The 12837-nt window shown below is 34.9% G+C and overlaps 1 protein-coding gene across 4 annotated transcripts in view; it reads right to left on the bottom strand.

Moving 5' to 3' along the window:
• Window positions 1-159: 159 nt before the first annotated feature.
• LOC142031270 (neurabin-2-like) overlaps window positions 160-12837 on the bottom strand; it is a 44679-nt gene continuing 32001 nt past the window's right edge. For 2 of the 4 annotated variants that reach the window (XM_075028436.1, XM_075028437.1), the window contains exons 17-19: window positions 7975-8091; window positions 2941-3129; window positions 160-1562 (exon numbers count right to left, since the gene is read on the bottom strand). In XM_075028436.1, coding sequence (XP_074884537.1) covers window positions 1395-1562; window positions 2941-3129; window positions 7975-8091 — 474 coding nt within the window. In that variant the 3' untranslated portion in view covers window positions 160-1394. The remainder of the gene's footprint in view (window positions 1563-2940; window positions 3130-7974; window positions 8092-12837) is intronic. The other 2 variants (XM_075028438.1, XM_075028440.1) reach the window with 1 other exon arrangement.

Here is a 12837-nt window from a genome sequence, read left to right as displayed (position 1 = left end):
CAAACCTGAAAATTGAACTTCTTTTTCAAAGTAATTATTACCAAGATTTTCAAATTTTACTTTGGAAATGCATAGTGTGCAGAAGCATTTCACACAGTCCTTCTGTTGAAATTCATAAGACATTTACACAAAAAAATAACAACTGTGAAACACCAGCAGTGAAGTTCATTCATTTAATTAAAATGAAAAATAGTCCATAGATTTAAAGGAGAACTTGGTCCACATAAACAAATTATGTAAGTTTTGTTCTAGTCCATTCTATGGTGGAATTGATATTTAAACTAGTCTATGTTTCTGGAATAATCAAAGGAAGTGCTGTTGTAGTATCTCTAGAAAATAGTATGTAAACATACAAAACACCAGTCCACGTTCTAAACTATTCTGAGAATCAAATCCTCCTTTAAAGAGAAATAATCTGTAGTCTACAATTGAACATTTAAATACAATGCAGAAACCCAGTGCTTCAGTGATATTTTTTCCTACAATTCTTCCCTCAGTATTTTAAGTTTGAAAAACAGTATAGTTTAAAATTAGCAAATATATAAATTTGGTCCGCAAAAATCTTGTAGCAGGTAGAAAAGAGAAGTACATGTATTGCAAATTGATCTTATTCATAGCATAAATCTATAAAACTATGTATTATTTAGGAAAATAGGTTAAAAAAGATCTTATTTATAGGTTTAAACCTTGTCCCAACACCATACGGGTAGTGTACAGAAAGCTTAGTATTATGCTTAGTATATGTAGTTTGTGAAAACTACTTAATACTTCTTGTTATTTTCTCAGTAAGTTGCAACACATAGAACTCAAAAACAATGTGCTACTACAGTGAACTTTGAAAGAAAATCCCAGAAATACAAGAATTTAAACAAAATAATCCATAAATTTGAAATACATGCTTTCTTTTTAAATTAATTTGACATTACTGTTTTCTTAAACTTAATTTTTACTATACATCTTTAGTGGCAACAGATAAACAGACTGTCACAGACTGAATTTGTTGGCAGGATTTTTCTATTGTCCCTCTATCAGATTCAACTCTATCAAATGCTAGTTGACTAATATTGGAATGATTTTTAATACAGTATTCTACTTTTCACAAACATCAATTTCAATGAAAAGGGCATATGAGGTCTTAGAAGCACAAATATTACTTAAGGCAGAAAGTTAAATTATTGTCTATTAGTACAGGCAGAGTCAACTAGGAATAAAATACTGAAAACATCTCATTTTACTGGGTTGTAACAGGGAGGGACCATAATTAAAAAGTAAAAAACCACCTACCATGTTAAACTGTTGCACTTTCCCTCCTCCCTCAATTGTACAACTATATACAAATTTGCTGAACTTCCTCAACATGAAGCAAGTCTGTGCTAAAATAAAACAGGGTCATTTTAGCAGCTGGATTCAAGAGTGGCTACCACTCTGCCAGTCTTGCGAACTTCTCTCTCCTTCTTTTGAACCTTTTCCTTCTGTTTTTCCAGTTTTTCTTGTGTTTTTCTAATATCCTTAATTTTTTTCTTTATTGTTGATCGGTCATTTTGACTGGAAACTCCCAAAGCCTTTGGGGGAGGGGAAAAAGAAAAATACCTCATCATTAATTTTTCCAACAGCACTGTCAACAGTACTCATGCATGAACAGTTTAAGAAAGTGTTATTCACTTCGCTGAAAGCTAGTCTGTTTATTTGAAAAATAGGGACCTGAGTCCTTAAGAGCATCGTAAATGATCATCTGGTTAACAAGGTAAGTAAGGAAACACAGGCCTACTCTTGTTCAGTTGTGAAATAACAGCTTCTCATTGCATTTTACAAACAGGTAGACACCTCTAGAATTTCCAGCAAATAGCAAACTAAGTAGTATTCTCAAAATATTTTTCTAGCTCTTTTTATACAAGAGGAATTTATATTCAATAACTAATATTTAATTTTTAATATTAAGGATTTTAAAGTGTATTATTAAAAAGTGTATTCAGGAAGTACATGGTATGCTTTGATTTTTAATCAGCAGGTGGCAGTACCCAATTCCAAGTAAGAGACAGCACTCGCTCACACTCTATGAAACTCTGAATGGCATTAGGTGTAAATTAAGCTTTAAGCATCAACATCCAAAGTTCCCCAAATAGAGACAGTCATCTGACAGATGAGTAACAGGTATTTCCTCTGTGTTCAAGGAAATACTTATTTAACAAAAACACAGGACATTTAGTGTTGCACGTCTATTCTAAAATGGAGGTGTATTTTGGAGGCTGAAGTTAGACAGGTTTTTTTTTCCTCCCTAAAACACTCAAGTCCTACTATTGATCATTAACAGTAATTTGTCTTATGCCAGAACAGACAAATGAACCTCATTTTAGTCACACATCTTGGCTGTCCAAAATGCAGTCTGATAATCTAATGAGAAAGAAAAACTGAGTTTACTAGCATTATAAGGGATACATACCATGCAGCTTCCAGAGGTGAAGTGGCAAGAAAAAGCTCAAAAGATTGATTTAGAATAGATTTTTTCAGCAGGAGTAAAAACCAAAAACATTTAAAAGGTCACCAAATAGGATTTTGAAGAGAAGATGTGAAAACCCCAGATTTCTAAAACTGGATCCTGCAATTCTATGCATTTGAATTGGTTGGATCTTGTTTTGATATGACCTCGTGCTGAGATTGATAGATATATCAAGCCCCTTTGGGGAATTATGCTTACTTTGATTTCCTCAAGATGCAAACAAGGGAGAAATACTTGGTATTTTTCTGATTTAAACCGGCTTGTCTTTAATTGTACAATTATTAATTCTCATCTAACTGTATAATCTCCAAGTATTTCAAAAGCAAAACTCTATCCCTTAAAAAGCCATAAAAACAGGAAAACAGACTTTGTAGGTTAAAGATATGTCTGAATAAGCAGTGAAATTTATACCGTTCCATATCTATTCTGGGATATTCACATACCTTTAACTTCTCACTGTCGAGCTGCATTAACTGCTGTCCATCTATGTTCATAGCTGTGAACTCCGTAATATACTGCTCCATGTTCATTCCCATTAACCAGTGGCATACTTGCTGGGTGGTCCATTCAGAAATAGGTCTATTGTGCCATTGATTTTGCTTTCCTGTTGTTGTAAATTCATCATCTAATGCCTAACCAATTGAGAAAAGTCACCGTAAGCAATGTTTTACTTGACTATATGTTGAATTCCAGTTGCCAATTGAGTTTGATGAACAAAATGCATTTTTAAACATACTCTAGCTCAAGGACTTAAGTTCTTGGGATCACAGTTTATAGTCGGTTTGCCTAGGAGTTTGCTATAAACAAAAAGACACTACAACATTCAACACAAACTAAGTCAGAAATAGAGAACATAAATGGTTTTCTCTAAGAAATTATATAGCAAAGCATTAATTTAAATTTGATGTATCCTAACAATGAACAAGCTTCCTCAGTCAGTTAAGGTAGCTCAATCCTAATGTTAGATACTGCCTTACACAGACAGCATCAAGAAGGATCAATTAGTACTTCAGCTATATTATTGATTATTGTTAAGTGAAGGAAGTCCCCAATAAAAGCAATTCTAGTAGTCAGTAAATCTACTGACTGTTTCAGGTACATTTTTACTAAATTTGGGGCATTTCTAAAAAGGACTAAACATCCTGTCAACATTTTAAAGGGTCTGCCTAGAAGACCATTTCAGAAACATAAGAGCTTGTAGCCTTCCACTGAAAATACACTTTGCCAACTCACAGAGCTTTTGAAGCTCTCTGCTTCAATTTCAGTTGGCTTCTGAGGGGAAAAAGGTACTGCTGTTCATCCTGAAGCACTCTATTACTTCATCACAAAAGAAAAGCTACATAAAACGGAGCTCAGTGTCTGTACAGAAGAAATTCTAGTGCAATACTTGAATCAGTAACATCAGAGTTACCTGAAGTTTTATTAACTATCCAGAATGATCTCTCACTAGCTCATGATTGAGTACAAGCTGCATTAGATTTGCAGACTGCTCCACTAGGCAGCTTTCACCACTTATCAAAGATATTTGCAAACCAGCAGAAAGTATGCCTATTTTTTCCAGCAAGCCTTACACCTGTCATCTGTAAACAGAAAATATGGAAATAAGCATCTTTCTAGTGATGGGTTTGAAATATGGGCCTCTAAGTTTCAGGTGAACAACTACAACTCCCAACCAGAGGGATCTCACAAAATCCAACTCCCTTGATAGAAAATTTGGGAGAGTTGATTAAATGTAACAAAATAATTCTGGCAATTGCAAGTGAAAGATACTGAGACATAGGCCTGTCACACAATCCAATCAATCATACAGTAAACTGGATCTGAGAGTGCAACATGGAACACACATCTGAGGTGAAACAAATACAATTTTAAATTTCCGACGCATCAGAGGACTACAGCTAATTAGAAACGATTTTGCTTTCCCTGGTCTGTGAAACAAAGGACAGTGGTTACATTAGGAGGTAGCACAGATAAATAGGAACAGGTTTGTAGAGCAGAACAGTTTGTGCTGAGGTCTTAAATCCATACTACAAGCATTTCAAAAGATTTTTACTTTGGAATAGCTCTAGTCTGGTCACACAGACTCAATGGCCACTAGCAGCTGGAAAGCACCAAGAACACTGTTGGAGCACATCTGATTTGATTTCCAAGATAAATCAAAGTAAGGCAAGTGGGGACAATCAGGAGATTTACTTCAAAAATGAACCCCTAATCCTAATTAAAATGCTTAGGTAGATACAACAAGTGTGAACACATCCGCCTCCTGATGTGCAAAGAAGAATAGCAATTTTCATAAAATAACAGCAGAGGGCTCTAGAAGAGGTTTTGCTTGAAGTGCTCTCTATACAGCATCCGTATCGAGACAACAGGGGCACAGTGAGTTTTTATCCAAGCTATCACGCTTGAGATGCTTCGTACAGAGAAAGAAGATTCATTGTATAAATTACTAAAGGAATTTAAAAATGCCTGTTTATTTTAAATCATTTTAGGTAACAGTACTCCCCAACCTGATATTGTAATACAAAATATATATTGGTAACTTTGTCTCATACTAGCAAGTGTTCATGAATAATACATAAAAAAGAGGAAACTCTTTACATTTCAAGTTTGACCTGCATCCTGCATCTTAGAGTTGTGTGTGGTCTATCAGCAGCAAAAAAATACTAAAATATATATTGCCACATATATATATATTTTATATATATATATAACTACTTTTATCCTTTGTGTGTGTGTGTGTGCATCTATCTATCTATCTCTTTTAAACTGAGAAATGTGTAAAATGTTTTATTCCAGTTGGAACTCACTCACTAGTTTTATCTAATCTGTGCTAGCCATGCAACAACTTCACTTCTGTAATTTCAAACTGTAAATACTTGAAGAAGGTGTACTCCTGTCAAACAAAGAGGCCCAGATTAATTAATTTTGCCAGGGGAATGCAGTCCCTCGACAGAATCTCGGGGGCATTCTGCACCAGTTCCTCCAAGCAGCACGGATTAGAGCAGCTAACAGACTGTACCAGGGAGGAGTCCTCCAGACTGAGCTACTAATTCCAGTCTAGGCTTTCAGCATCATCAGTTGCTAATGAAGTCCTCCTACTTCTTATTGGTAAAGACACAACCCTAAAACTAGAAGAAGTTGTACCAAAAACTGAATCTGTGTTAAAACACTTAGACATCCTCTCCTCACAGAAGTGAACAGAAAGATATTTAATGCTGTATAATTTGAATTTTTCACTACTGCACAAAGGAAAAGCACATCTATAACTATTTTGTTAATAAAAGTGTAGAAGAATAAGATGAAGAACACAGATTTTTGAGTAATGCTTATTGGTCATTAAATAACACCTCTACATCTTTTTTTTTTTTTTTTTTTTTTACAATTGTTTACTGTCCTTCCAGAGGCAGAAGGACTGTCCCAAGCTGTGTGTACATCAGAGTTACAGTCCCCAAAACAGCCACCACACACACACAAAAGATCAGCTACAAATTCAGAAAGCAGAACTAAAACTACTTATAAGGTATGGAAACATGAGAAAATCATGTGCTCCTGCATAAAAATGCAGGTGATGCAGAAAGCAAGTACAGAAATACTGAAAGCTCTAACGATAAAATATACAAAACCCAAGAAAACACCAATGCTGTCACACCATTTAACAGATAAAAAACTTTAGAAAGGTAGGAGGGATTACCAGCTAGCTTGCCTTTGCTGTAACCAGCTGGCTGCTAACAACCTAATTCTCACCATGCAGTCACTTCCCCAAACTGCTCATGAGTACCTGCCCAGCAGAAGCAGACTCTTCAGTGTTGCTCCCATCTAGATTTCCAAGAGGTGTTCCCATCTCCTGTCTACTAACAGTTCCAGGATTTCTGGGCAGCATGCAGTAGCCCATTCCTCTGAAAGCAGGGGTTGTTACACTGGCTAGCATGATCCCTGCAGGATATTTGTGAACCCATCCAAACAACAAGCACCAGGTAGAAATTCTACTTGTGAAGGGCTTAAGGATTTGAAATATCTAAAATTGCTATACGATTGGTTTATTATTTTTTCCTAGACCTCAATGTATACTACTACTACTTAAAAAACCCCAAGAACAGAACTACCTATTTTTCTTTACACATACAGCTTTCCAAAAGAGAAACTAGCTCAGTGTTTATTTATCATTATCCTCAGAACAGACCCTGATAACCAATGTAATTACTGAAAAGGTACAAACGACTTTCATTGGTCATACACTTAAGCAACATATAAACTAGACAGAACACTAGAATCAGACTCATCTGTAACAACAACAAAAAAATCATCACTTTACACATGCAGAATTAGTAACGGACAACTTTCATTTGAGTTTTAGGACCAGAAGTTTACTGAAAGTTGTAACACTGATCAAAGAACAATATTCAAGAAGATATATCTTATGATTTATACTGCTTGAAAGTTTTAAAAACACATATTCTATTCATGAATGATTCAATTCAAAAATCTGCACGGAGCACTTGCAATGACAAGTATTAGCTGAAGTTCCTCTGGTTTTCGTTAGATCTATGACTGTCATCTCTGATAAAAATCTGCAAGAAATAAAACCACTACTGAAACCTGTAAACTAGTTATATGATTTTTGACACCCCAGATTTTTATGTTTGTGATTTCATATTTATAACATTGTTTGTAAGACTGTTCCGGCTTTCTACATATTACTGGACTATTTTAAGATTTTCACCAAAGCCTGGTTTAAGATAGCTAATAACCCGCACATTCATGAACCACCATTTAATTTTTTTCTTCAAACATTATCACTACCAGTTTGGCAAGCCCTCTAACTCATTTCTGGAAGATGACTGTGTTCAGCTTTTAATGACTCCTCCTAGTCTATACAGGATTTAATTTATAAAGACGCCCATCGTAAACATCGAATGAGACAATATCTCAGAATGTTACCAAAATGTAGACTTCAGGTTTCAGCTGTAGCCAAAGGAGTTAGTTCTCCAGTGGAATGAACACTGACTTTCAGGCATCTAGTTTCTACCTATATATCAGAACCACTATATTCTGCTTTTTTTTTTTGGTTGTTCTTTTTTCTTCTGTTTGTTTTTATATAGATGAAATTTTATGGTAAAACAAACCTGCACGGATGTGAAGGCAAGGTCAAAAACGCTGCAGTTTTCATTCACCCAGGAAGTTGCTTTAAATTAGTGGAACAGAAAGGTGTTACATTTAAAATTAAAAACTGCAATTTGATCACAGTTAATTCATTCCAATTTTTATCATATAACTAGGATCAGAACACAAAGGCTGTTATGGCATCTACTAGTCTGTGTCCTTAGTTCAGTAACACCTTAACAATTCTTTACAGTGCTCTTCAACATTCAAATATGGAAACAGCCATCTAGTTTCATATTACACAAATCCGTTTCTATTAAACATGCTGTAGTGTGAACAACAACATCAACAAGACACATACACACTTTGAAACTCACCTCATTTGAAGAGAAGGTTAAAGTGTGTGAACGACCTGACAGATTTGGTTCTGTCACTAACCCTGAAAGTTCACAACTTGGCTTGCTATGGTATGTATCATCTATGACAATTCTACTCTGCAAACAAGTGGAAATAATGTTTTATTAACTCACTCCTTGGAAAAGCAGGTCATAAGGTGACATCCTAGTAATTTTGATTTTTGGTAAAAAAAGAATACTTTGACTCAGTTATCTTTAGATCACATATGAAATGCACTCACTACATCAAGCATCTGACTTGTCTTTGTTAAACTTCTGAATTCAAAAATGCAATAACAAATTTAAAGCAATATCCCCAATAAAAGCACCTTGTGTGGAGAATCGGTGATAAACTGAAATGGTGTTAAAGTACACAAGGAAACACACATGGTTACTTTTTCAGCAGGCATACCACACTCGGGGAGAAGCAATTTAAGATTCGTTTGGTGGAATTATTATGCCAACTTTGTATTCAACTGAAATCTACGCAAGCACTATGAATGTGCTTCAGAAGGTGCTCTTCTGTTGGTGAGATAAAAATCAGTCCTAATTGTTTACGGTCATTAAGATTCTTATGGCACAGAAGTGCCCCCATAACTTACAAAGTTTCTGAAATCAAGAGCTAGGTTTAGACTTCATAGTTACCTGCTATTGAAGCACTGTAGTTAACAGTGAAACAAATAGGCTGTCTTTGCCTGACATACATTAAGACTTAGAAGAGCAAGGACCTTTCAGCAGCTTGCAGATCAGGGTTTAAATTAGTTCATTAATAGATAATAGAGAGCTTGCCTAAGGACAACCTTTCCCAAAACTTTAAATTCTGATTCAAGATACTGTATTGTATTGCTGTTCATTTGAACAGCTTCAATGAGGGTGGTTGAACACTGGAACAGGTTGCCCAGAGAGGTGGTAGATGCCACATCCCTGGAAACATTCAAGGTCAAGTCAGATAGGGCTCCGAGCAACGTGATCAAGTTGAAGATGAGGGGTTTGGACGAGATGACCTTTAAAAGCTCCCTTCCAACCCAAACTACTCTATGATTCTATGATTCAATTTTGAGGTGGCTGCATTTGAGGCACAGAATCACATCATCTGAAAATTACCTTGATATGAAAAATACCACATAGATGTAAAATAACTTTAGAAGAATTTTTATAATAAATGGACCATATCAAGCTATGTAAAGTCTTCTTTATAGTTAAAGCACCAAATAATGTAAAAAACTTATAATGAAGCTGAACATTTAAGAAGTTAAACAATTACTCGGCTGTCTTTACAAAAAATTGTTTAACACTGTAAAACTACAGTAATTATGCAGTTTGACAGCCTGAATAAGTTATTTGCAAAATAGAAAAGTCTTCTGAAAGAAAAGATTTTGACAGATTTATTCTTTTAATAAATCAATAAAATACTTTTTTTTTAATGTAACAAAGTAAAATTTAGGTTAAAAATATGACTAATGTAAGAACTATCATATTGAAAGACTGTAAAATCTTCATAGCATTTACTGTTTACATTCAGTTTTGCACTTAGTCTGTGTTTAAAGGAAGTTTTTGGATCTGTATGCCTGCCTTAGCATCTAAAAGCAGCAGGACCTAGGTTCAAACTCATCCAGCAGCCAGTACTCATACAACCTCAGGCAGGTTACCTGAGCAGCCTGTGACTCAAGCTGAAGACTATGAAAAAAACATATGCTACACCTGAAAACTTCACAGCAGGTTTGGTAAGAAAATCCTTCTAAAGACTACTTATGTATGCGTTCCCCAGAATATTTTCTGATTTGATTACCTCCATTCCAACTCAGATCCTGACCTCTACATCATTTTTCTTTAGTGAGTGAAAAATAATTCTGCCAAAAGCATGCCTCCTACTTTTGCCTTTCTAAAATTTACTTCTCAGCACTACTCTGTCCTTCAAACAGTAAGCAATTATTTATCATTATGTTCTCTAATTTTCTCTAAGTCTCTAATCAACTAAGTATACTTTGTAAGGATGCCATACCATATCCCTATATGCATAAATAATCTGAGATCCTAATTAAGCTGAATGTAAAGACATTTTTCTTCAGTAACTTATGCTCCTATAAGAGCATGTTCTTGCAGTTGTCTTCGTTGAGCTCTTCTGTATTTATGTTCTGATTTCAGTTTAACTTGAACTCTAAATTTTCTAGATTATTCTATTTTTGTTTTGGGGGTGGATACTTGATCTTCACACTCCCTTTTACGCTAAGTTACTGATATGCATTCCAGTCTTAAAAAAAAAAAAAGGAGAAAAAGTAAAGAAAACCAAAAAAAAACCAAGAAAAAACCACAACCAAAAAACCCAAACCACAACTTGAGTTTTCCTGCTACCTTTTCATGGAGTGTGATACTGTACCTGACTGAAAAATGGTGTTCTATTTATCATGCAGATAATTTTATTAGTTACATTATATTTTAGGGACTTCTTCAGTCTTTTAGATATAAAAAGCATTACTAGAAATGACAGAATTACTATGTCTACCAACCTATTCTCAAATTAATTTCAACCCAAACTGAAAATCTACTTAGGAGCTTTTCTTTTGGCTACCCTTAGCTCACTCCTTCTACCTTTGCAGAGCAATTGAGAATAATTCAGAAACAAAACTGTATAAACACACACACACAAAAAAGACAGGATGATATTTGAGCAAAATATTTAATGAGACTTTAGAAAAAACATGAAGAAAACATAGCCAAAAGTAAAGCATCTCATCACCAGTTGTAATGTTTTCTCCTCCCTCTGCTCCTATTTGGTTTAAAGTAGTAATTTCCTTTTAAGGATTTAGAGCCAGTTGCAAAGATTTTTTATTCTTGAAGAGCACAGAATTTGGATAGGAAAGGTTTTATAGGTATGCTTCCTAAGATTTAAGGTACTAGGATATAAATAGTTTACACCACATTGTTCTTCCTCACAATGAAAATGAAACACTGCATACAAGCTTACAGAAGCTAAATAATGCTCTAGAAAAATAATTAATATGAACAGTATGCATGTGTTTGTATTGTATCAGAGAATGGGACTACATCAAGGGGCAGATTATGTAAAGGGACTAATTTAAGAACTGTATAATTCAGGAATCTCCTAAATCTAAACAGTCTGCAAACACTCAGATCACAGGATTTTAGTACTTGTGTTTCTAGTTTTCACAAGCAACAAGAAGGTGATTCATTACTTTGCTCAATTATAATTTCAAGATTAACTTCAGTATAATTTTAAGAAAACAAAATCCTCCTAGGTGCAGTAATTTTTAGGAGGCAAATTTTGCAGAAACAGAAAACAGTTAAAATATAGGTACATTGCTTACACCATCAATATTAAAACACATCTACAGAAATTATACATAATGCGAAAGACTCAATACAACAGTTAGAGATTTTTACATGACAAAGTTCTTATTTTAGGGTTTCAACTTTTACCTGCTCTTTAATAAATGCTTTCGCCTGATCATATGGGATACTACAGACATAAAAGCAATAAATATTATGGAGTTAACATCAAGAAAAAGGAGTATTCTTTTGTTAAATTCTGGGAAGATGATTTTGTCCCTGCTGTTATTTTGGTTTAGTAGCAAGACTCACTGCTGAGTGGTCAAGCACATTTCTTTCTCAGTTTTAATGTCTTTTCAAAGTGATGTTTACCAGCCAAAGCCTTGTTATTGTAGTGCAAACATAGTGGTCAGCTGCAGGTTAATATCTACAAAGATCAGTCATTCCCAGCAGTAGCTGGAATTACTACCATCTTCATAGAAGAGCCCAAATGTTGCAAAGTTAAAACAAACAACCTGACTTCGGAGAGGCCGAGTATGATTTTAGGATCAATTTATATATGAGAATCTGTTCTTTAATAGGGTCAGCTTTCTACTGTTTTACAAAGCAGGAATACAGCTGAAAACTTGTATATTCTTCCAGCTGCTGGTTTGCAACTGGCACTAAGGAAAAGAGCAGCAAGCAGCAATTACATACTGGAGCATGAGAAGGAAACATAAAACAGTAGGCAAGAAACCAGGTGGAAGGTTGAAGTGATAATCAACTTGGATAAAGGATACAACGATGAGAAGAAAACGCTATTATTTCTGGGCAATGTGAAAAGGAAGAGAGCACCCAATCTGTACGATCTATACCTTTCTGATTGCCAAAAAAAAAAGTGTCTGGTGCTTAAGCACATTATGGGTGCTTATAGTAGAAATGCAGCAGTGGGACTTTTACTGTGCTCAAAACAATTATTTGAATTGGACAGAAAGGAGGAATGAAGAGGGCCTGAATGGGTTATTCTGAACCAATGACTTTGAAAGCTAAACCACTGTATGTTTCTGTATACAGAAAACATCTCTTGATAGCTTTGCTACAGCCTATTAAGAGATCAACCATGCACTCCTATTTAATAAAAAATTGTACCAAAGTGTATGCATATCCCCTTCAACATGGATCTTGCAGTCCCAAGATCCTCAGGTTATTTACAGAAACATCTTTTGGCCACTGCATGCTTCAACAGAAGCAAACAATTCAGGAGGTGTAAATACACAAGACTGACACACACTGGATAGTATTCTGTAAAGTGTTGTTCTACTTCAGAAATTAAAAATTTCCTACTCTTGAGTTCTAGTGTTACAGTAAGGTATGGTATGGTTCTAAAACCACTTTCTGTCTTTTTTTACAAACTATGTATGCAGACAGCTTACTCCTGTCACAGGGACTGTAAATTCACACTAAGAAAACAAGGTAATTTAAAAAAAATTTATTTTAAGAGCATTTTAGCGCAATCAGCATCTGGAAAAATGGAAAGCCAACTTGTTGCTATCTGCCATCTGTGCAAAATATCAGTGA

Source organism: Buteo buteo, chromosome 5 (assembly GCF_964188355.1).
Source record: "Buteo buteo chromosome 5, bButBut1.hap1.1, whole genome shotgun sequence".
In the NCBI taxonomy this organism is placed as follows: domain Eukaryota; kingdom Metazoa; phylum Chordata; class Aves; order Accipitriformes; family Accipitridae; genus Buteo; species Buteo buteo.
This window is presented reverse-complemented; position numbering and strand designations above follow the sequence as displayed.